The 25791-nt window shown below is 40.8% G+C and overlaps 1 protein-coding gene and 1 pseudogene across 1 annotated transcript; one reads left to right on the forward strand and one right to left on the reverse strand.

Moving 5' to 3' along the window:
• The first annotated feature begins 11761 nt into the window (after positions 1-11761).
• On the forward strand, positions 11762-22936 carry AICDA (activation induced cytidine deaminase). Its single transcript, XM_025879923.2, has 5 exons — positions 11762-11841; positions 17825-17972; positions 19469-19739; positions 19966-20081; positions 20475-22936. The coding sequence occupies exons 1-5, from the start codon at positions 11798-11800 to the stop codon at positions 20526-20528; spliced, it is 633 nt and encodes a 210-aa protein (XP_025735708.1). The 5' UTR covers positions 11762-11797; the 3' UTR covers positions 20529-22936.
• Positions 13789-13888, reverse strand: LOC112830238 (U6 spliceosomal RNA; annotated as a pseudogene).
• Positions 22937-25791: the final 2855 nt, after the last annotated feature.

Below are 25791 nucleotides of genomic sequence, written 5' to 3' on the forward strand. Positions count from 1 at the left end.
ACTTTGACTTCTTCATATGCTGTAACCATACCTCCTCTATGGAACCTGCGGACGGAGGTCTAGAGTAACCAGGATGTGTGGGAGACAGGACCATGCTGAATAAATTAACCAAAATGCTGAGTGTACTGGATGAGTTAGTGGTGTTTTTCTTCTACTATTACTGATAGAGTTTGGCTCTTCCAGTCTCCTTCTGGTAAAGGGAAGAGATCTTTGTTGGTACTTTTAGCCAATGTATGGGTAAGTAGAGGAGAGGAAAGATGTGAGGGTTGTGGGGGAGGAGAAAACCAGGCTACACACAATTTGGAGCTGCTGATATCAAGTAGCTGTTGCTCAAATCTCATCAGGAATACTGAATATAATAAAACCAAGAGGGTGTGATTTAATTATCAGTGACAGAACACTTATTGAAAAGAAAGGCAATAATCAGCACAGACTCTACAAAAACAGAGGAAGAATTTGCCAATATGGTGCCAGGACTTCCTTAGAGCAGAGGGTGATTTGATTTCAACTGTTTGGGATTATTTACAGAGAAATAGAGGAGAATGGCAATTCCATAGGTAACATATTGTTTCTAATATGCTATGCTTTCTTTAGAAACGGTCCTTTACCCACTTCAGAGCAGTTTTGTCAAGATGGGAATCATCATTCCTTACATTACATCACTGAGCAAACAAATAACATGGAATTTGGTCTTTGGAATGCACCTTCCCACAAAAAGAGAAAAGATCTCCATGTTATTTGGAGCATCTCTAATTTTCCCTGGCATTTCAATTGGCTAAAAAGCAATGAAGCAAACCCTTGGCAATTTTTCAAAACTATGTGAAGTCATATAAACACAAAATTGTAGAGCAAAGTCATACAAACATAGAATTTTAGAGCTGGGAGAGATTTGAGTTCAACTGGGCCAATATTTTTCAAAGTTAGGTTCCAACCGGACCACCTGCTTTGGAATGAATGGCCGCTTGTCAGAAAGGCAGAGAACCTGGGCTGCATTCCAGACTTACTGAATAAACTCTTTAGGGATTAAAGACAGGAATCTGCAATTTTATACACTCACTGTCACTGAACTGTGAGAACCTCAAAACTCCTCACTCACATTTTATTACTAATCAAAAAACCATGTGCTCCATAACGTGCTGATGATCCCAGCTGATATTTTAAAAATATCTGACCTTCTAAATATATCAGTTCTATAAGATAATTTATAAAACCAGTTCTTTATGGAATATCTGCCATGCACTAGGCATCGTGTGGAGTCCCTTGCTTACCTTATCTTTTTTTTTTTAAATGGTATTTATTTATTGATTGATTTTTTGAGGATTTTATTTATTTATTTGATGGAGAGAGACACAGCGAGAGAGGGAACACAAGCAGGGGGAACGGGAGAGGGAGAAGCAGGCTTCCCGCGGAGCAGGGAGCCCGATGCGGGGCTCGATCCCAGGTCCCTGGGACCATGACCCGAGCCGAAGGCAGACGCTTAACGACTGAGCCACCCAGGTGCCCCACCTTATCTTTAACAATCCCGCAGGATAGTTGTTTCATATCTGAGCTTCAGTGTTCATGGCTGAAAATTGGGATAATAGTCCCCACTTCTTACACTTAATATATGCAACATGCTTGGCACAGAAGCTTGCATAAACTATGTGCACACTAAAGATTAGCTGTTATTACTTTTTTTTCACACTTTACATGTGGGGAAACTGAAACAGACACACGCAGACACTCTGCTAGGAAGTAGCAGAGACAATTCAACTCAATGTGCTTAATTTCAAAACCCAACTTTTCCCACTACTCTGTACTATTTTTCATTATGTGCATGATCAGTGAAGCTTCTTTCGTGACTTTTCCCATCGAAAATAACTTTCTTCAGCCCTGTGCCCAGCCCTAGGCTTTTGATGAATACTTGTTTGTTCTCTCAACCTCAGTGAGACCTGGGCAGCTGCACAGCGGAAGGTGGGTGAGTAATTCCTGTATATGCTTAAAGATCTGTCCCTCAACTTGTTCATACCCCAGAGAAATTCAGTAATGTGTCTGGCAGCCAACTGAGAAAAACGAAAATCAGGAAATGCAGAAGTTAAAGCACTCCAAAAACCACACTTCACCCACACGGATCCCTTTTTGGGCTTTTTCAAAAACAAGAAAGTATCATATTGAACAATCTACCTGGTGCCCAAAAATAGTGGCCTGGGGAGTCATTATCTGAGCATCTTGGCTCACAGACCCAGGAATGTGTGCCCTGGAGGATTCCCAGGGGGCCTTTTGGCCTCACATGCTGGCCAGAATGAAACCTCACCTCCTGCTTCCCATGATGAAGATCAGCAGTGGTGAAGTCCAGATGTCCAAAACTTCACTCAGCCACCGGAGGCATAATTTCCAAGTCATGTTGTTTTTGTTAAAAATAAACTAACCAGGTTGTCCTGTGGTTTTTCAAGAGAAGTTGGTGAGGGGAGAGGGTAATTAGTAAGGAAAATAAGTTTTAAAAATAGCAAAATGAAACCTCAAAAAATGGTCTTTTTAATTGCACCAACTCCAAATGCCCAGGAAAAAAAAAAAGGTATTCCAATTATAAGAGATGTAATTTTCCTTCTTTTAAAAGAAAGGGAAGCAGGGAATACAACCTCTGGGGGGAAAAATATTTTCTTATGCTGAACAAATCATGCCTCTTCAATAGCTTTTTATTTATAGTCGTTGCACAAGGTATAGAACTCTCTACTTTGTTCAAAAGCTTTCCTTAAGAAACTTTTGGGTGCCTCGGTGGCCAGTCGGTTAAGTCTCTCTCTTCGGTTGGGGTCATGATCCCAGGATCCAAGGATGGAGATCCAGGGATCGAGCCCATATTGGGCTCCCTACTCAACGGGGAGTCCCGCGCTCCCTCTCCCTCTGCCCCTCCCCTCATGCTCTTGCTCGCGCACTTGTGCACGCTGGGACACTCTCCCCTCCCCCTTCTCGCAAATAAAAAATTTTAAAAAAAGCTTACACGAAATATGAATAACATCTCAATTTTATCTGTCATCATTGTTTTGTTATGAGCCATCACTCAAACCAAACTAAACTACTCATTGTTGCTAAAACAGATGAAGCACATCCACAGTCCCTGCCTTTGCTCATGGTGCTTCTGCTATCTGGAGAGATGATGGTTAAGTTTTTAGCAGGCAGGGTGCCTGGGTGGCTCAGTTGGTTAAGCGACTGCCTTCGGCTCAGGTCATGATCCTGGAGTCCCAGGATCGAGTCCCACATCGGGCTCCCTGCTCAGCGGGGAGTCTGCTTCTCCCTCTGACGCTCTTCCCTCTCGCACTCTCTCTCATTCTCTCTCTCTCTCAAATAAATAAATAAAATCTTTAAAAAAAAAAAGTTTTTAGCAGGCATATTCCACATATTCCAAATACCATGCTTTCACATTCACACACAGTAGCCACCTGAGCTCATGGAAGTGGGTGATGTATGTCCTGTTATTGGAATTGTGCAAGAGGTTAGAAGACAACTGCTTGGGATGCTTTAGGATTCATGCTTTCTATGGAGAATTAGAGAACCATTGTTATTCATATTTCCCCCTATAAAAGAGTAAAATGGGGCGCCTGGGTGACTCAGTCAGTTAAGCATCTGCCTTTGGCTCAGGTCATGGTCTTGGGATCCTGGGATCGAGCCCCAAGGCAGGCTCCCTGCTCAGCGGGGAGTCTGCCTCTCCCTCTCCCTCCGTGTGCCTGCATGCTCTCTTTCCCTCTTTCAAATAAATGAATAAAATCTTAAAAAAAAAGTAATAAATGCTGATGATCTGAGGATATAATCCCAAACAACCCACATTAGGCTGAAATTTCCCTGGAATCTATGTTTTATTCTTAACATTTACATGGTGCTATATTAGCAACCACACTTGTGAGCCTTCCAGCTTTGGGCTTACTCTACCTACCTACAAGGGAGAATCATCTTTGAAATCTTCCCTGTTTTGAGAACTTACTTTTTTTTTTTTTTTAAAGATTTTATTTATTTATTTGAGAGACAGAGAGAATGAGAGAGAAAGCACATGAGATGGGGGTAGGGTCAGAGGGAGAAGCAGACTCCCTGCTGAGCAGGGAGCCCGATGCGGGACTCGATCCAGGGACTCCAGGATCATGACCTGAGCCGAAGGCAGTCGCTTAACCAACTGAGCCACCCAGGCGCCCGAGAACTCTTACTTTTTACATGAGGGTGGGAGAGGATATTGGGGAAAAGCCATAAATGTAAGGAAAATGAATGTGCATATTATATTCTATTTTAAATGTTTGCTTTTTTTTTTAAACGTAATCCAAGGTGGCCGGGATTCTTTCATACACTGTGAAGTTGTGTTTTTTTTTTTTAAGACTTTATTTATTTGACAGAGAGAGAGACAGCGAAGAGAGGGAACACATGAAGGGGGGTGGGGCGAGTGGGGGAGGAAGAAGCAGGCTCCCCGCTGAGCAAGGAGCCCCAGATGCAGGGCTCCATCCCAGGACCCTGGGATCATGACCTGAGCCAAAGGCAGATGCCCAACGACTGAGTCACCCAGGCGCCCCATACACTGTGAAGTAGACATTGCCAGGATGAATCTTTCACAAAAAAATATTTTTTTCAGTATTTAGTAGTGAGAGATATTAATGCATTAATGGTAATACATTTCTCATTTAATGTAAATTGAGAATGTTTTTCTAGCTGTTTATGACTGCTGGCAACTTAGTAAGTTTTGACAATTGTTTAAATATGTAATGTTAAGTTTAAAGCTGGTAAACTAGGTCTTTGTCATTTGCTTAAAAAATGCAAGGGGTATTTGGTGCATTCTTTCCTGAGTGGGGCTTGTAAAAAAAAAAAAAAAAAGATAATAAAATAAAAAACCAAAATTGCTGTTTCCCCCTAATCTTTGGAAAGCTTTTGTTCTAGGATAGCATGACATATTTATCCTGCAGTTTTGATCTGATATATGGTTATGCACTCATATTTAAGTCTATCTCCAAATAAGCACATATCATTTTGAGAAGCATAGGGCTAGACATACACTAAGGTTCCTCAACTCTGAAATATGATTCTGTAATTTTTATTTTTATTTTTTATTTTTTAAAAGATTTGAGAGAGTGTGGGGAGGAGCAGAGGAAGAGGGACAAGCAGGCTCCATGCTGAGTACCAAGCCCAATACGGGGCCAAATCCCATGACCCTGAGATCACCACCAGAGCAGACCAAGAGCTGGATACCCAACCAACTAAGTCACCCAGGTGCTCCGGTTCTGTAATTTTTAGATTTGTCTTCCATTGATATTTAATTTTTATATTGTCATTTAAGTATTTTGTCTAGCTTTAAAACTTTAAGCAAAATTATGAATTCCTTGGGCGCCTGGGTGACTCCTTTGGTTAAGCGGCTGCCTTCAGCTCAGGTCATGATCCCAGGGTCCTGGGATCAAGCCCCACATCGGGCTCCCTGCTCAGTCAGAAGCCTGCTTCTCCCTCTCTCTCTCTGCCTGCCTCTCTGCCTACTTGTGTTCTCGCTCTAACACTCTGTCAAATAAATAAATAAAATCTTTAAAAAAAATATGAATCCCTTGAAGAACTACAATGTGCATCATAAGCTCAGCCTTACGCTTTCTCATAGTAGGCCTTCAATAAATATTAATTGAATGAATTTCAGTTTTCAAAGATTGTATTCATAACTTACAAGAGTACTTTTTAAACTGCCCTCAAAGCAGAACATCAAAACATTTTCTCTCCAGAAACTTCATTTACAAGTAATAAACATTTAGAATTTTACATCTGTTGGGGAAATGTTTTTATAGTCTATACACTGAAAAGGTTTTCAAGTAGGAGACATACAAGAATGTACTTAAGTTGTGTTCATAGATTTTACCAACATCGTATCAAATCTACTTTATTTTTTTTAAAGATTTTATTTATTTATTTGAGAGAGAGAATGAGAGAGAGAGAGCACGAGAGGGAAGAGGGTCAGAGGGAGAAGCAGACTCCCTGCTGAGCAGGGAGCCCAATGTGGGACTTGATCCCGGGACTCCAGGATCATGACCTGAGCCGAAGGCAGTTGCTTAACCAACTAAGCCACCCAGGCGCCCCGTATCAAATCTACTTTAGAGATGAAGTAAATATCCACAGGTAATTCTGCCTCAGAAACCAATTTGGAGGAATTGACTCCATAGCCATCTTTTTAAAATTAATCTCCACACTCAACGTGGGGCTCGAACTTACATCCCAGACTGGAGTCCAAGAGTCATGTGCTCCACCACCTGAACCTGCCAAGTACACCCATAGCCGCCTTCCTATATTCTCTCCCACACCCCCATTTTTGTATGGTTCCGGATGTCCTATCATTGAACTGAGAGATGAGAAAAACATTCTGGCTAAAAAGGTGACCCACAGATACTGTTGATAAAGAGCTCCAAAATGCATGTTTCAATTAGATTTAGATGAAATTCCCTGCTAGACACCTACATGTTTTATGTGGGAGAGAAATTATATCTTCCATTAAGGAATTCATTGAGTTTGCCTGACATATATAGACAAACCGACTTCTAAGTGATAACAGTAATACAGGGGGAAAATCCTTCTCTGTATAAAGACTGCTGAGCTGGTATGTTCAGCCTGATTACGGTTCTGTGGGGTTGGTTTTACTAGCCTGATAGTATTGCATGGACAGTATGGAAGAACAGCTGACTTGGGTTCAGAAGTCATGTGTAGCTTTTCTACTTCTCAGCTATTAAATGGGCTTGTAAAAAGTAGAATGAGAATCTCTCCCCAGCCAGAGGCTGAGCAGAAAGGAGGGCCCCTATGTGAGGAGCCGTTGGGTCTTTTAAAGTGATCACAGTTTCAGCCAGAATTATTTTTTCAAGATTTTACTTTTTTCCTAATGTCTACACCCAATGTGGTGCTCAAACTCACAATCCCGAGATCAAGAGTCGCACACTGTACCAACTGAGCCAGCTATGCACCCCTCAGCCAGAATTTGTGTGTGTGTGTGTGTGTGTGTGCGCGCGCACGCCTATGTCTATGTCATTCAGGTGACTCCACTTCTAGTTTTGAAAACAAGGACTCAGGGGCGCCTGGGTGGCTCAGTCGGTTAAGCTGCTGCCTTCGGCTCGGGTCATGATCCTAGGGACCTGGAATCAAGTCCCGCATCTGGCTCCTTGCTCAGCGGGGAGACTGCTTCTCCCCCTGCTTGTGCTCTCTGTCTCTGTGTCAAATAAATAAAATCTTAAAAAAAAAAAGAAAAAAAGGACTCATGCTGTATGCAAATCTTCATTGTGACACTATGCACAATAACCAGAAGGTGGAAACCCAAGTGTCCAGATGCATGGATAAGTAAAATGTGCCATATACATACAATGGAACATTATAAATGTATAAACCATAAAAAGGGATGATGTTCTGATGCATGCTATAACATGAATCTTGAAAACTGACAAGGCGAAATAAACCAAACACAAATGGACAAACCTTGTATGTTTTTCACTTAATGGAGTATCTAGAGTAGGCAAAGGAAGAAAGTAGATTAGAGGTTACCAGGATGTAAAAGGAGAGAATGGTGAGTTATTGCTTAATGGTTATCAAGTTTCTTTTTGGGGTGATGAAAACGTTTTGGAAACAGTGGTGATGATTGTACAACACTGTGAATACAATTAATGCCACTGAATTATACACTTAGAACTGATTAAAATTGCACAAAATCAAAGCAAATCAAACCAAAACCAAACAAAGAGGCATGTGGATCAGCAATGGGCCAGTTTTCTTATTTCTGGCTGGAACAAAGGGGTATAATTTGATGAGAGAATACATAATGGGAACTAATACAGTTTGGCATAATCATGAGAAGTTTGGGGCCATTGGGAAATTTCTATTTTTTGGATTTGGAGATACTACCATCTCTAAAAATTAATATTTATCTTTTGGGAGGATGTGTGTGTGTGTAATTCTCTGGACAAGTAGATAAAAATATGGTAAAGGCCCAACTCTTTATCTGAGGAGACAATTTAAAGGGATCAGCTTGCCCGTGGCCCTGCCCCACTGTGGTCTCTGCAGAGGAATTTGTGAAGTGTCCCTCCCTCTGCCCCCACCCATCTGTTCCATGGAATTCAGCGTGCCAAAGGTCACTTTCTGGTGCCCTCAGAATCTTTTTCAGAAATAAAGACTTGGAGAAATAAATGTCTAGATAGGAAATGGATCCATGGGTGAGAATAATCCAGGAGAATCCAAGGTCGAGTTTTCCTGTGGAAGTGAGAAATAGAGGCTTTTTGACCAAGAGGTGTAGGCTAGAGGGCAGGAACGGGTGTAGTCTTGAGCAGAGTCCTGTGAAGAGCCTTGTTCTTTTGAAATTCTTTCTTAAACTATAAAAAGCCAAAACTAGCCTATTAATTTATGACTTCTTTCACGTGTATTATTCCCTTGGATTTCTCCAACACTTCAGTGAAATCTGCTGTACCTTTGCATTTTGGTGTGGTTTATTGGAGGCAAGTGAGAGATAGCCTCGTAAAGCTAAGTGAGGCTTCCCCACATTAAATCCACTCCCTGCTTAGAGAGTCCTTGAGAGTGAACTAGCATCAGGCCATCCTTGGCTGGGTACCCACTGTGAAGCAAAGTAGAATTTGCAGTCTATAGAATCAGTGACCAGGAGCACAACTCAGGAGCATACAAGAGACTTTGTCCCCACCACAGTTTTCCTAAATACGTTTACTTTGTCTTTAAAGTGCTTAGTATAATGTCTAACCATAATAAGCTCTCAAAACTACTAGCTGTTCTATGCATTAACCCACTTCAGAAATTTCCCTTAATGTCCCAGGTTTGATAGAGTGAAGGGAGGAGTAGGGCAAATCGGGAAGTCTAAACTTCTGTGGTTTAACAAAGGATGTAATTAGAAAGTTTCTGGGTCAGAGCATGGAATGTTAAGATGAAGTAGTGAATACTGCCTTTCTTCCATAACCCAACCATCATAGAGTCTCAGACTGAGAAGGGAGTTAAGACACTGTCTATTACCATCTCCCAACCAGAAGTCCTTCCACTGATCATGGGCTGGCCATTTTCTTGTCATGTGATGTGTACTTTTCTTTCATAGTAAACATCTGTTTCAGTGACATATTTACAGATTACTTGATTATTGTTTTCCACTTGAATGTAAGGTCCATGAGATCCTTCTTGATTCATCCATTCTACACTCATTCAGTGTCTACTATAGGCCAACCAGGTACTAGGTACCATGACCATATCGTCATGGGGGGAAGCAAAGACAAAAATTCCTCCCCTCATAGAACTAAGATTCACTGAGGAACAGAGATCACAGCACATTTTGTGATAAGGAGTAAAAAGAAGTATGATTAGGGAAAGAGGAAATGTGAGGATTGTGGGCTATAGTTGTAATTTTAGATACATGGTAGCTAGGAAAAGCCTCAAATACAAGGACATATTTGAGTAAAGACACAAACAAGGGATCAAACTGTAATGATATAACACCTGAAACTAATACAACAGTTAGCTATACTAGAATTAAAATAAAAGCTTAAAAAAAAAAACCATAATGAGATACAGGGACAAAGCCCTCCAGGCAGGGGGATCAGTTAAGTGGGGTAGGAGTGTTATGTTCCTTGTGTAAGCAAGGGCGAGAATTAAAGGTGGTAATTTAAGATTTTATTTTTTATTTATTTTTTAAAGAATTTATTTATTTATTTGACAGAGAGAGAGAGTGAGAGGGAACACAAGCAGGGGGAGTGGGAGAGGGAGAAGCAGGCTTCCCGTGGAGAAGGGAGCCCGATGCGGGGCTCGATTCCAGGACCCTGGGATCATGACCTGAGCTGAAGGCAGACACTTAACTGAGCCACCCAGGCGCCCCAAGATTTTATTTTTTAAAGTAATCTCTACACCCAATGTGGGGCTCGAACTTATAACCCCTAGATCAAGAATTGCAAGCTCTACCAACTGAGTCAGCCAGGTGCCCCTGAAGGTAAAATTTAGAGGTAAAGCAGGGGTAGATGGTAGAGGGTCTTGTGAGTCATATAAGGATGCTGGTTATTACTGAGAGAATGGGGAGACATAGAGAGTATTGACAGAGGAGTGGCATGATCTGAAGTGTTTCAATGGTGCGCCTCGGTGGCTCAGTCCATTGAGTGTCTGCCTTTGGCTCAGGTCATGATCCTGGGGTCTTGGGATCAAGCCCCACACCCGGCTCTCTGCTCAGCAGGAAGTCTGCTTCTCCCTTTCCCTCCTTCCTCTCTCTCTCCTCTCTCTCAAATAAATAAAATCTTTAAAAAAAGGGGGGGTTTGAAAGGATTACCCTGACTCCTGTGTAGAGAATAGACTGCAATTTAAGGAGGGTGAAGCAGGAAGAGCAGTTGGGAGGCTAAATGCAGCAATCCAGGTTGCTCGGACCTTGAGGTGTTGAAAAGTGGTCAGTTCTGGATTTATTCGGCAAGTAGAGTTAACAGGATTTGCTAATGGACTGGACTTTAAAAGGAAGAGAGCAATCAAGGAAGACTGCCAGGTTGGCCAGAGCCGTGGGAGGGATGACATCACCACCGAGATAAGAAAGATGACAAAAGGAATGGGTGTGTTGAGAGAGAACAGGTGCTCAGTTTGAGGCATGTTTGAGATGCCCATCAGATATTTAAATGGAGATGCTGAGGCAGAAGTGGTTTGCATTTGTCCTGAGTTCAAGGAAGTAGTCCAAGCTGGAGCTAGAGATTTGGGAATCAATGTATAGATGGTATTTAAAGCCTTGAGGTAAGAAGGGAGCCGAAACCCTAGCTGCTTTACTCACCACGGTATCCCCAGTACCCAGTTGCCATCATGTAGATAGGTATTTTCTACTGAATGAAGAAATAGAATGCATACAGACTGAAGTAAGAGGGAGAAGCCAAATCTTAACAGACCAAATAGTATGAGGGCAGGAATTTAAAGCCTTTTATTCGAAAAGCCCAACCTGTGTTCCAAGTTCAATGCAGTCATTTAGATGCAGATTTTGTCTGATGAAATGAACATTTCTTTAATGGTTTGGGATGCTGCTGCCTCTGAATTCAACATATATGGCTTTCACGGAAAAGACAGCTTTTGCAAAATTCTCTTGTGCAATCATCTAGTCTTCTAGCAATTCTTATAATGCAATCAGAAAGGGAAAAAAATCACTGGTTTAGGATGCAAAATTTCTATTCCTAAGTCCTATATAATTTACTTGAGTTTACTTGCTTGGCCACAAAGCAGGAGCTGTTAGTGCTAGTCGAGAGACAGCGTGCACTTGAGCAAGGGAATAGATACTTTAGCTAACAGAGTGCAATACGCTATTTAAGTGAACATTACTATTATTATGCTTTTAAAATTAAAGATATGGGACGCCTGGGGGGCTCAGTCGGTTAAGCGTCTGCCTTTGGCTCAGGTCACAATCCCAGCGTCCTGGGATCGAGTCCCTCTGCCTGCCGCTCCCCCTGCTTGTGCTCTCTGGCAAATAAATAAAATCTTTTTAAAAAAATTAAAGATATCATTTGTCATCAGGAATACAATTTCCAAAGTGGCTACGGCTACTCTCTCCTGATCTTTGTTGCCTGTGGAACATAGACTGGATTTTTAGAGATGTAGCCCTAAAGGAACCTATACATTAAGCAGAGTGGCCCTCAATCATTTACCCATGTGACTCTGCCTATGACAGCCCCGCCCATCTTTTTTGGACCCAAACAGGAGGAAGGCTGTTGGGGTACCTGATGGTGATGATGCCTGGGGGGAGGAGCCTAGGAGGGTAAGCTCAAATTTGAATGTGTGGGGCCAATGCCTTGCCAGACAGAGTCAGTGAAGCAGCAGGAATTGAGGCAAGCCTCCCATGCCCAAGACTAAGAAAGACACTCTGGAATCCACTATGGACAGGTAAACCAGTCTCCTCGTGTGTGCTTGCCCTGGCTTTTCTCTCAGAGCAAATCTGAGTTTTCAGATCAGGAGCTATCCCTTTCTCTCCTCTTACTATTTGACTCACTGCCTGATCAATATGCACATTTATTTTTCTGGATCTGTCTCATCTGTTCAGACCTTACATGCTCTCTGCCTAATTCTCTCTGTTCTGTCTCTCTTCCACACCCAAAAGAACTTTTATGGGCCATGTATGGCCATGTACTGCAGTTAGGACTAGTTTATGGTAATATTAACAGCAAATGTTTACAGATTCAAATCATGAAAAGGTAATATAGCAAGAATCTAGTATACTAAAGACAGCTGTTGAAACTGTTTAACACTAATTTTGTAAATATTCAACTGCAAAAGGACTTTGTAAACTTTCCTGGGGAGGCTTTACTGAATAATTTAGCTACATAGTAAGGAAAATATTTTTTTTAATGCCAATATTAAAAACTGCTTGAAAGTCACTATGCTGGTATATACCTATTACAGGAAGAAAAATTCAGTCAAGTTATTTAATGTTATAGTTCCAATTACAAGCAGTTAATGGCATTTTTACTATCTACCTAGTCTTTCAATTTCTTCAGACACTGCTAACTTATTTCTTAAAATGTATTTTGTAAGATTTACACAATGTTTTCACATGCAGTTTATGACAAGTTATTATCACAACTTTATTCCTACTTTTATGATTACTACAAATCAGAATACCTAATCCATATACTTTATCTCAATTTAACTTTTATAAAGAATTTAGACTACAGAATTAAGATTTTTTTTTAAATCATTTTAAAGATTGTTATTAAGTAATCTGTACACCCAACGTGGGGCTTGAACTCACAAACCTGAGATCAAGAGTCGTACGCTCCACTGACTGAGCGAGCCAGGTGTCCCCAGAATTAAGATTTTTAATGGAAGACTCAGTGTTCTTCAGAAAATTTTCTTGAGGGCAAAAATGTCAACTGTCTGCTCAGCTTGCAATGAGATTTTGAAAATTCATCTGAGGTCTAAGTTAGAGGTTAAGGGTTCAATGAAAATATCTATATAATAAAATGCAAAGCAATAATTAGTAGTCAAAATTCAAAGGCAACAAGGAGAAAAGATGAAACTGAACAGGAGAAAAAGGGAAATATATAATTATCATTAGGGAAAAGAACAGCTGCAGAGGGCATTAGTGATGGCACAAGACAGGAGAGGACTCGGTCATGATTATTTTTAACCCATCTGTCTCTGGTTTGCATTGCTGGGAATGCAGCGATGTTCTGCCTCAGGGAGCACAGCTGTCTAGGGCAGCTGTTGACTTGTGAGCTTGAAAAAGTGCCCCTACAAAGTCCTTCGTACCCAAAAGAGAAACTAAGAGGGTACTTGAAACAGGCTCCTAGCTACAGTTGAAAGTGATGGACCAAGAAAGTTAATCAAAAGGTCACCATCAAGCAATTCACTTCACTGTGCCTGGTCACTGCTGACAGAAACAGGAACTACGTATTTTCATGTGAGCAGAAGGCAAAAGTCCATCTGAATTCTCTTACCTAAGCCATGTCCTTTCCTATACTCCCAGAACACCTTTGCTTTCTCCCAGCAGCAGATCCCCACCATAACGCCTGTGCATGACACAGTACCCCCCTCCACCCCTTTCTCAGCCGGACAGCCAAGGAGGGCAGGTTAACTGTTTGGAGAAATTTATCAGTAAGGAATGATGCTTAATCTGTTTAAAACTGAGCCAAGAGATTTTTTCCCCCTTTTACTTCAGTATCGATTAAGCACTTATTATGTATTCAATTTATATATGCTAATGATTATATGCAAATTATGTCACAGCAGTAATAATAATGGTGGTAAGTGCTATAATTACTATAAAATTATTCTATTTTTTGCTTTATGAAAATGTCATGTTTTCACCATCAAAACTTACAATCTTGGTCAAAAAATATGGAACACTTCATGAATTTGTGTGTCAGCCTTGTGCAGGGGCCATATTAATCTCTGTATTGTTCCAATTATAGTATATGTGCTGCCAAAGCAAGCAATAAAATTGTCATTTTAAAGTAAAGCCAACAATTATTAGATTTTTGTTAGCCTTCATGTCAGATTCCTGCCAATTTTTAATTCTAAAATAATATGATTCAACAATTTTTATACTGTTTGGTATATTGTGTACACTAGTGATAAATCTAGTTCTCTGCCTAAAGTGTATTTCAACAAGCTTCATGTGTGTGAAGCACGACATTTAAATTGAGATAGCTATAAAAAACTCGTCCGTGCTTACCTAACTCATAAGGTTGATGCTTGGGTATTTAACTTTTAACTTCACGGTCTATCACATGTATTGCATTAAAATTAATTCTCAACACATGTCCTCCCAAAGACTGGTACATGTTTGTAGAGGCTGTCTTCACAACAGCCCCTAAGTAGAAACAATCCAAATGTCCATCTACAGGTGGATGGATAAATGTGCTATGGCCATGCAGTGGAATATTACTTTGCAGTAGAAAGGATCAAACTAGGGGCGCCTGGGTGGCTCAGTCATTAAGCGTCTTGCCTTCGACTCAGGTCATGATCCCAGGGTACTGGGATCGAGCCCCGCATTGGGCTCCCTGCTCAGAGGGAGTCTGCTTCTCCCCCTCCCTCTGCTTCTCCCCCTGCTCATGCTCTCTTTCTCTCTATATCTGTGTCTCGAATGAATAAGTAAAAAACAAAAATCTTTAAAAAAAAAAAGGACCAAACTACTGATACATGCAGCGCAGATGAATTTCAAATTCATTATGCTAAGTGAAAAGAAGTTGGACACAAAGTAAGAGATAATGTAGGGCTTATACGGAATTCTAGGAAGTGGATAGTAATGTAGAGTTACAGAAGGAAGATTAGTCGTTGCGTAGAGGACTGGGGAAGAACTGACTGAAAAGGTGAATGAGCAAATTTTGGGAAAGGGTGCCCTGGGAATGTTCTGTATCCTGATTGTGGTTGCAGTTTTGGGTGTTTACATTTGCCAGGACTCATAAAATCGCACGTTTAAATGGGTGAGGTATGTAAATTATACCTCAATGCTTTAAAAAAAAATAAATAAAGGTGAAGAAAGTTTCAATTCTCTTGTCGGCAAACCGTATTCAAATCTTTGCCTAGGTCTTTACTTTTACAAGTTTACTGCACTTCTGCCCATTGCCATTAGGTGGCATGATCTCCACAACTTGATGAATACATTTCTGGAAAAGTCTAGGGACAAAAACCAGAGAGACATCGTTAGTGCTTTGGTATCAACCACATGTATAGCTTGTTTTATGTCCATAACTGCAAAGAAACTTCGGTTAGCCAAGAGTATTTCCACAAATTCAATTCAATTTAGTGCTTATGACATGCAAAACACTGCTAGGCATAAGGAAACTAGAGCAACAAGTCCCTGCATGTGAGCAACACAGAGTAATAGATTATATTGCCAAGCTAAAAAAGGAGCAGCATGCAAAACGCATATGAAATCAGTATAATCAAAATCATGTAAACATGCCTATAAGAAGACTAGAAAAAAATTTTTAACAGTAATTGTTATTAGATACTATGTCGAATTATCATTTGACACTGTATCCTAAATTTAAAATTTTTTAAATTTAAATTTTGGTTAGTATTCAAAGAGTGACAAAATTGGGGGGCAGAGGGAGGGAATCTTAAGCAGACTTCCCACACTGAGTGGGGAGCCCAATGCAAGCTCAGTCTCACAACCCTGAGATCATGCATGACCTGAGCTGAAATCAAGAGTCAGATGTTGGGCGCCTGGGTGGCTCAGTCGGTTAAGTGACTGCCTTCGGCTCAGGTCATGATCCTGGAGTCCTGGGATCGAGTCCCGCATCGGGCTCCCTGCTCCTTGGGGAGCCTGCTTCTCCCTCTGACCCCCCCCCTCTCATGTGCTCTCTCTCTCTCATTCTCACTCTCTCAAAATAAATAAATCTGAAAAAAAAAAGTCAGATGTTTAACGCATTGAGCCGCCCAGGCATCCCTAAATTTTAATTCTTTAATATTTTTACATGTCAAACTTTCAACTTTTTGTATTATACAAGTTAACAAATATTACTCTGGTATTAAAAAGAAATCTTTTCTCATAAAGTGATGCTTTCTGCCTCAAAACACAAAAAATCCAACTGGGGAGACAGAGATGTCAGTGATCACCTGGTAACAGAGGATGGGGGGCTTTGACAGAGATAAACTGGAGAATGAAGGGAAACTACAGGAGGGGTTTTTGTTGCTGTTAAGTGTTCAATTTTTTGCCTAAAAATGTTGGGATAGCGGTGGTGAGAAAGAAAAGTTGAACTGTGAACTGGCTTTGAGGGATATGTAAGTTTTGTCCAGTGGAAAAAGGCAGGAAAGCATTCACCAAGAGGAAGTGCATCAGCAAGGTGACTGGAAAGAAAAAGCCACAGGATCAGACACTAGCACCAGGGGATCAGCTGCATAGGCACTTGAAGATGGGGAAGGAAAGGGAAAAAGTAGCAGGAAAGGAAGCTAGAAATGCAGATTTGATGATCAAATGTAAAAACTGGCCTAAATACCACCTTAGAGTTTGGGATTTATCCTGTGGGCACAAGAGATTCAACCGGGGATTTTTCTTTTTTTTTTTTTTCTTTTTAAAGATTTTATTTATTTATTTGAGAGAGAGAGAATGAGAGACAGAGAGCACGAGAGGGAAGAGGGTCAGAGGGAGAAGCAGACTCCTCGCTGAGCAGGGAGCCCGATGCGGGACTCGATCCCGGGACTCCAGGATCATGACCTGAGCCGAAGGCAGTCGCCCAACCAACTGAGCCACCCAGGCGCCCCTCAACCGGGGATTTTTCAACACAGAAATGACATGGTCACGCCTGGGCTTTTGTGAAATTACTCTGGCACAGCATGGAGAATGTTCTTTTGGAGGGACTGGGGGCAGACAGACCAGCTTAGAGGCCAGGACAAGAGATAAACCAAAAGAAGGTGAGGGCTTAGAGTAAGCAGAGAACAAAAGGAATAGTGCAGGTACAAACCCTCAAGAAATATTTGGAAGTTTAAAAAATAAAAATACTAAAAAAAAAAAACAAAAAAAGAGATTTGAATCAATAAATTTAGATCATTAAATATGAAGAAGAATCAAAGATGAGCCAAAGCTTTTCGCCTGGTTACTTGAGATGGAAAAGTAAGGAGAGACAGGATTGTCAGTACGGAGGACATTTTAGGAATTCCTGTTTTGGTCAGGTTGGGTTTGAAGTACATATTGGACATTTAGGTAGAGTTTAGAGGGGAACTCTGAAAAAATTACGGAACCGAGGAACAGGTTTGTAAGTCCCAGTTGTCAGCATCTAACAGACAGCTATGGGAGGAGACTGTCCTGCGAGCTCATACCATTTGGGAGTTCTGGCTACCTCTCCATTTTTTTTTTTTTTTTTTTTAGATTTTATTTGTTAGAGAGAGAGAGAGAGAGAGCACAAGCAGGGGGAGCTGCAGGCAGAGGGAGAAGCAGACCCCCACTGAACAAAGACCCAATGTGGGACTCGATCCCAGGACGCTGGGATCATGCCGAAGGCAGACGCTTAACTGACTGAGCCACCCAGGGGCCCCTCAATTGGTCTTAAATACAAGCATGAAGAGGGTTTTATAATGGATTCCAAGTTCAGTAAGTCTCAGGCATCCAGTGAAGTAAGGAAGAGGATCTTCTCTGGTTTGGCTCAAGTCATTACAGATATTTTTTTTTTTTAAAGATTTTATTTATTTATTCATGAGAGACAGAGAGAGAGAGAGAGAGAAGCAGAGGGAGAAGCAGGATCCCCACTGAGCAGGGAGCCCGATGCGGGACTCGATCCCAGGACCCTGGGATCATGACCTGAGCTGAAGGCAGACGCCTAACCATCTGAGCCACCCACGCGCCCATAGATATTTTTTAAAAGCTGAAGGAAAGCCAGGAGAATGAGCACTGGTCCTGAATGTTCCTCCCTCTCCTCACCCACAGCCTCCTGATGAAGCAGAGGAAGTTTCTTTACCATTTCAAGAATGTCCGCTGGGCTAAGGGTCGCCATGAGACCTACTTGTGCTACGTGGTGAAGCGGCGGGATAGCGCCACCTCCTTTTCACTGGACTTCGGTCACCTTCGAAACAAGGTATCAATTAGTTGCTTCCAAGCTAGACTTCGGGCACTTTCAGAACCATATGCAGATAGTACTACTTTCAGCCTGTTTCACGTTTAGGTCTCCACCAGATTTCTCAAATCTCTTTCTTTTTTATATCCATGAAACCACAACAGGTATGCCCCAAAGCATGCCATTTCATGTCCTCCCCGATCATGCTGGGCACATTACTGTGACACCTTGCTTCAATGCCAAGAGTAACTGCCTCCAAACTTTCCTTCCCTTTCCCCAGCACCTGAATTGCCTTTGAGATTGAGGAAATCAAATATTAGAGTCTTTTGATTTGGAAGAATATTGTCAGCTCATTCAAGCTAAATTTAAATGTGAAAAACAAATTTTCTTTAGAATTTTTGGGAAAATTAAGAAAAAAGTAGGAAAAATTAATGACTCAATTCTGTTTCCGTAGTGATTTCTAGTCCCTCCTGCTCACATAGATCATAGGCCAATGAGTACATTCAGCATAGTGAGACCCAGAATACTCAGGGAAGCCTCAATTGGTCGATTAATTAAATCAATCTCTCAGCATTTAGATCAGAGAATTGTATTTACAAGTGACTTCACCATATCCAGATGGGTTTGCATAATGAGTATTTCCCGTCTCAAAACAGGCAGTGAGATCTGATACTGGTGGGATCCCAGGGAAGAATCCATAGGTGGAAGGACATTGGCTCATTGTTAAGTGTTTATTTTATGAGTCAATTTCCTTTGCCTCCATTTGTATTGTGTAAATTATCTCACTTCAATTGTTTTACATTCTAATCTCTTTCCTGTTTGGTGGTGTGACACATTCTAAGTAGAGAAGGGTTTGCTGTTACCAACCCTTTATTTCCTTCTCATTTAATCCCCACGGTCGATACCAGGCCATTTTATTGATGAGGACTTAGAAGATCCAAGAGTTGGATGAGTTGTCCCAGTCACCTGAGTGTTGATGCCAGGAAATGGAACCTAGATCTTTCAGATTCTGGGACTAATGACTTTTTGGCAATACTTATGCAGATTTGCTGTATCTCATTATTGTGCAATTATTACAATCACAGGGATCATACGATGAGCAATCACATTAATTGTTCTGAACCCATAGCAGTCCTATTACCTCTCCTACAACACCCCTCTGTTGGCCTTAGCCTAATCTCTTTTACCCCTTCCGGTTCTCAACCACACGTTTCCTACCTCCCCCTAGTGGTCTGGTGTAGTTCCACAATGTTACAGCAACAGGCCATTTTCTTTCTCCACAAACGCGCTAAAAGTAACTTCGTAAACACAACTCAGAACTCTGGGACACTGTGATGCTACTTCAGCCAGACTCATCGCATCCTCCTGCTTTTTTGTTCTGTTGTAATCTAAGGCCCAAACTGCAGACACGCTAAAAAAGATTACTGTGGGAGGCAGATGAATTAGTGACTAGAAAGCTGCCGGCACCGCAGTAAAGGTCACTAAACCGTCACCTAAGTCCTCTGCTCTGTCCGCAGTCGGGCTGCCACGTGGAGTTGCTCTTCCTCCGCTACATCTCCGACTGGGACCTGGACCCTGGCCGGTGCTATCGCGTCACCTGGTTCACCTCCTGGAGCCCCTGCTACGACTGTGCCCGGCACGTGGCCGACTTTCTGAGAGGGTACCCCAACCTCAGTCTGAGGATCTTCACTGCGCGCCTCTACTTCTGCGAGGACCGCAAGGCTGAGCCGGAGGGGCTGCGGCGGCTGCACCGCGCGGGCGTCCAGATCGCTATCATGACCTTCAAAGGTGCGAAGGGGACCTCGTTCGGGATTGCAGTTCAGAGGAGAAAATTCGGGAGGGGGGGGCGGAATTCAGCCAAAAATTGACTACAACAGGAGGAAGAGAATTAAGGCTTGGACAACTAGGCTTTGTAGGAATGAGATTTAAAAGGGGGGGGGGGCAGGGTTTCCTTCCTTTCCTCTCTATTTGGGATCTGAGCTGTCTTCTACCCCATGCCCCTCCTTTTTTAAAGATTATTTTTATTGCTGGAATACTTTTGTGGAAAATCGTGAAAAAACTTTCAAAGCCTGGGAGGGATTGCACGAAAATTCCGTTCGACTATCCAGACAGCTTCGACGCATTCTTTTGGTAAGGGGCTTCTTTGCTTCTCATTTTCTTTCTGTCTCCAGTCATCTTTTCCTGGAGCTACTTAAATTTTCCTTTCGCGTATTTTTTACATTGTCTGTGCCTGTGTGTGTAGGTATCACTCTCATTTTTTCTCTGATGAAAGCCGTACTTTGTCTTTTTTTTTGGTTATTTCTCCTACATTTGAGTTTGCTCTTCTGTTTCACAATTCAGAGCCCTCTGCTGAGATGCCCTTCCCTTCCCCTCTTTCATCACCCACAACTCTCTGTTAGACTCTCCTCAGGATTCTGTTTTCCTTCTGGTAGAATTCCTTCCTCTCCTCATCCTAACCCTCCCAAGTTACTTTCTTCCACAATGTTACAAATGCATCCATTCAGCTTATTTCTTTCTTTACAGCCCCTGTATGAGGTTGATGACTTACGAGATGCATTTCGTACTTTGGGACTTTGATATCAACCTCCAAGAATGTCACTTACAATTAACCACCTCTGAAGACAGTGGGTCAAAGGACAATCTTTCAAGAATTGTTTTTCTTCAACTCTCATTTTCTTAAGAGTGTAGAGAGAAGATATTCATTACAGGACTTTGTAAAAAAAAACCGTCTTGAAAGTACAGAAGGAACACAGGCCCACCAGGGAAATGCTGCAACCGGTGCAGCTTTTAATGCAACATCGCCCCCTACTGGGAAATGACAGAATTGCAGGGCCTGGGAGTACCTAAAGTGTCCTGTTCTATGACTGAGGGAGGAAACAAAAGGTAAATCTGTAAAAGCATGGTGAGAAGATCAAATGAAATGTTTATATAATATGTATCCTTTATTATTTGATTCATATGGAGTTTTCAGTGATATCAGTGATAGATTTTTCTACTCTTTTCCTTTGGGGTTCACTTTCAAGTGAACAAACTTGTACCAGTCCATGGTCTATACAGAACCACCTAATGAAAAGATCTGGGTGATTGTAACCCCAAAACATCTTCTCAAGGCATTAATATCTAAGCATGTGCTGTATGTTTTCATTGTCTGAGGTATGTTTTTATGTTTGTACATAAGACAATTTTTTTCTTGGTATGAAATATGCATGATCACCTTCAGGCTATTTTATAATAAAGGATCTTAAAATAAATGAGGACTGTGAAGAAGACACTCTAAAAGTTAGCTGATGCCTCAGTTAACACATCTGGAAACATAGATCCTTTTAAAGAGGTCCATAGGTCAGAAACCACAACCATAAATTTCACATTTAATTAGGTAACACTTGGAAAGGACTTGCTTCAATGTTGAGAAAAGAAAAATCTGTTCAAGTTAGAACAATGTCAACCATGCCAACATTTCTGACTTTTTCTATGTATGCAATGCTCCTCTCAAAGAAATGTTCACCATGTAGGAGAGTGTGACAAAAAGAGAGTAACATTTGGAAAGGAAGGATCACAGAGCATTCATTAGAAAGAAATAGTGTTTTCTCCAGCAAAATGTAGGGAGCCAACATGGCAGAAAGTGCCTCTTTGTAACAACTCTCCTTGACTAAGAAAAATATTCAAAAATAACCTTATCACTGTGCAATTATTACCTAGCAACCTTGCAATACAGATAAATAGATCTGCAAGACAAGTTGAATGCACAATTGCGTTGTTTTACAACTACAAATGGGTGCCAGGACCAATCAATAGGAGAAAGAATAATCCTTTGCAAGAAACTGTGCTGGGACAACTGGATATCTATATGCAAAAGAATGAATTTGTATCTCTTACCACACACCACATGCAAGAACTAAAACTATAAGACCCTTAGAAGGAAACATAGGTGGAAATCTTCACGACCTTGGATATGACCAAGTCCCTTAAACATGACAGCAAAAGCACAAGCAACAGAAGGAAAAAAGAGAGAAATTGGACTTCTTTAAAATTAAAAGCTTTTGTGCATCAAAAGAAAGGCAAGGAAGTAAAAAGACAACTTGCAAAATGGGAGAAAATATTTACAAATAATATACCTGGCAAGAGTTTAGTAGACAGAATACACCAAGAACACTTACAACTCATAAAAAAAAAAACAAACCAGTAACCTAATTTTTTAAAATGGCCAGAAGACTTGAATAGACATTCCTCCAAAGATATACACATGGCTAATAAGCATATGAAAGGTACTCAACATCCTCAGTCTTTAGGGAAATCAAAGCCACAGGGAGATACCACTCATCCTATTAGCATGGCTATCAACAACATCAAAAACAATCACAGTCGTTGCTAAGGATGGAGAAACAAACCTTCCATATGTTAACTGATGGAAATGTAAAATTGTGCAGCCGCTATGGATAACAGTTCGGTGGTTCCTCAAAAGCTGAACACAGAATTATTTATCACCCAGCAATCCCACTTCTAGGTATATATCCAAGAGATTAAAAGCATACTTCAACAAAAACTCTTCCGTGAATATTTATAGCAGGAGTATTCGTAATAGCTAAAAAAAAAAAAAAAAAAGGAAACACCAAATGTCCCATCAAGTGTTGGGTGGATAAATAAACGTGCTATATCCATACAACAATATTTTATTCAGTCATAAAAAGGAATGGAGTAGGAACATGATACAACATGGATGAATCTTGAAAACATTGTGCCAACGGAAAGAAAGCCAGACACAAAATGCCATGTATTTTATGATTCTGCTCATATGAAGTGTCCAGAACAGGTAACCCCCCAGAGACAGACAAAAAGATTAGTGGTTGCCAGGGGCAAGAGGGAGAACAGCATGGGAGTTACTTAATGCATATGGAGTTTCTTCTGGGGGGGATGAAAATGGTCTACAATTGAGTGGTGATGGTTGCAAAACATTCTGAATGTACTAAAACCCACTAACGTGTATTTTAGAGTGGCTATATTTTACATGTGTGTGAATTGATAAATGAATTTATAAATGCAAATTTTGTTATGTGAATTTTATCTCTTTTAAGACAAGTCAATATGACTTGAGTCAGGCGACCCTAAATTTGAATTCTGTTTCTATGCGACAGTGGGCAAGATACATTTAACCTCTCTACAGCTTTAATTTCCGATCCCTACATGGGTATGATAATATGAACTTCTCACATATTTTTGGGAAGTATTAAATTAGAAGATAACACAAACACAGCTATCTTAGTGATTAGCACTGCTACCCTTTCTGTTTGCAGGACCAACCTAGAAATCACCCATGACATCACCCTCTGCCCCCATATCGGGTCCTATCACTTTGTATGCTAAATACTTCTTGCATTCACTTTTCTCTCCCTCCTCTACTAGTACCTAAGAAAGGGGGTAAAAACCGAAAACGAAAAAATAGTCTGATAGTTGAAAGCAGGCCTGACACTTCTAGCCAGGCCATTATTATTTTCCTGTTGGACATAAACAATCTCACAGAATAACAACCTCAGACAAGATTACTCAGACTGATATGAGAGAAAGCAAAACCGTTTCATAATTTGTCTGAGCCACCCCACAAAATACCAAACACCATCTCTCTTGGCTGGAAGGAATGACTGCTACTTCCTTACCAATTACAGCTTTATCTGTGTTCTAGTCAGCCCTCCAGAAAGATGGGACACACCCAATTATAGAACTGACTTAATTCCCTCACAATATCTAATCTAACACAAATTCCCATTTTCTTAGCCCCTCCCCCAAATCACCAAACCAAAGCCCAAATTCTGTAATTAAATTCATAGTTAGGAAGCGTCTCAGTAAGAGAAACACCCTCCTGAGACACTTCGTGGCTCATGGCTGCCCATAATGTTGGTTCTCCCTCACTGCAAGAGTAATAAATCCCACTTGTTCAACTACAGGAGGGGTGTTATTTATTGTCTTTGGATGGAGGCCATTGACACATCTTAGTTGGAGCTACCAACATCTCTTAGTCTATTGTAATAGTTATGATATTCACTAATTCTTACAACATTTTATTGAGAAGCGTAGAGGCCACTTTGAGTGAACAGGCTTGAGCAATGGAAACAAGAGCTAGGCAAAAGGGCCCACAGTGACCAACCTGCTGACACACAGGCTTGTTAAGTGACTCACCTTGGAAATCTCCATAGGTCCTAACTAACCAATGGGCTACTTACAACCAGGCAGTTACCAAAAAAGGGAAAATTCCATACATTCCATACCTTCTCACTCCACCCTATAACTGTGGTACCTCACCACCATTTTGTGGCAGTCAGTCTCCCTTGCAATGTATTCAATAAACTATCTCTTTTTGTTCTGCCCTGGGTGAATTCTTTTGCAGTTGGCCCCCTCTCAATCAGGATGCCCCACAAGAAGTATTCTGTGGTGGTGATGATATGGTTGGTTTTAAGAAAATTCATGAGAGGGCGCCTGGGTGGCTCAGTTGGTTAATCGACTGCCTTCAGCTCAGGTCATGATCCTGGAGTCCCGGGATCGAGTCCCACATCGGGCTCCCTGTTCAGCAGGGAGTCTGCTTCTCCCTCTGAGCTCTTCCCTCTCGTGCTATCTCTCATTCTCCCTCAAATAAATAAATAAAATCTTGTAAAAAAAAAAAAAAAAGAAAATTCATGAGAAATAAATGCTGAATCCGCTATTTAATCATTCATTCTTCTTAATATTTACTGATCAACTACTAGGTGCATAGCAGTGTGACCAACATACATGTATCTATATCCCTGTGTTCAAAAAGCTTACATTGTGGCCAGAAAGACAATCCATGTGCATGAAGAAAATACTACATATGTTTTAAAATGTGAGTTGGGGTACTTTTTGTTATACAAACTGCTAATTATAGTATTTCAGAATTTAAAATGTTCAATTGAACATATTTATTAAAGATACAAATTTAAGCACCTCACTTTTAAGCCTTTGTTTCAAACTTCAAAATTATTTTATGATTTATAAGTCTAATTTTGTATTAAATAAGAGCAACCACTTTCACTTGCTCTTTTTTTTTTTTTACCAAATCCAGTATGACTTGCTCTTTAATATTAGAGTAACCTAAAATAGCAATTAAACTTAAAAACCGTCCTATTCACAAATTTGATTACACTACTTTTACCATTTTAAGTTATGTATATTCATGTGGCTGCTTTTTAACCACCATAAATGCTTGACAGGGCAGCCAGATTTATAAGCAAGTCTAACAACAACAACCAAAAAAACCCTATGAAATGTCCAAATAAGTTTTGTTAAATATTCCAAACATCTCAATATTTGTTACAGGCCTGACCAAATTATCTTAAACCTTTCAGCTTAAAATGCTAAGATTTAATATGTGAAGATTCTTTAAATCACATCTGCACACATATTATCCTTAATTAAAACAAAAGGTATTAATATAATCAGTTTCATCTACTTTATTATCTATGGATTCAAGTCCAGACTTCCATAGGATTGCAAAGTATTTAATATCTAAGATGGGCTGGAAATTCAGGGTAATAATACAGTTGTATATCCGTTGTAGGGTTTGAGATTCCAGACCAGCCATGGAATCTGAGAACTACAAAACTCCAGGTTTATTCTGTTAAGAGTAGGAATGGACTCTTTTACAGGGTTGATTTGTCAACACATTCCCCAAGTACTCTCAGCCTCTAAATGGTAGTTACCCAATTTGGGTAGATGGAATTTGACCCCCCTACACCAGGATGCAGCTAACTTCCTTCACTACTTGATTGGATTTATCTAATCTCTCCACTAATTTGACTGAATTCTTTCCATAGTCTTGGCCACAATTTTTTTT

The sequence above is a fragment of the Callorhinus ursinus genome, unplaced genomic scaffold, assembly GCF_003265705.2.
Source record: "Callorhinus ursinus isolate GAN/ISIS: 27379988/994484 unplaced genomic scaffold, GSC_fseal_2.0 scaffold27, whole genome shotgun sequence".
Classification (NCBI taxonomy): Eukaryota; Metazoa; Chordata; class Mammalia; order Carnivora; family Otariidae; genus Callorhinus; species Callorhinus ursinus.

What these genes read in the sequence shown, in the direction of transcription:
- AICDA (XM_025879923.2), top strand. Translation starts at nt 11,798, where the DNA reads ATGCCCAAGACTAAGAAAGACACTCTGGAATCCACTATGGACAG. An exon ending in TCGGTCACCTTCGAAACAAG is followed by an intron (nt 17,973 to 19,468) that starts GTATCAATTAGT and finishes CTCTGTCCGCAG; the next exon opens with TCGGGCTGCCACGTGGAGTT. An exon ending in AGCTTCGACGCATTCTTTTG is followed by an intron (nt 20,082 to 20,474) that starts GTAAGGGGCTTC and finishes CTTTCTTTACAG; the next exon opens with CCCCTGTATGAGGTTGATGA.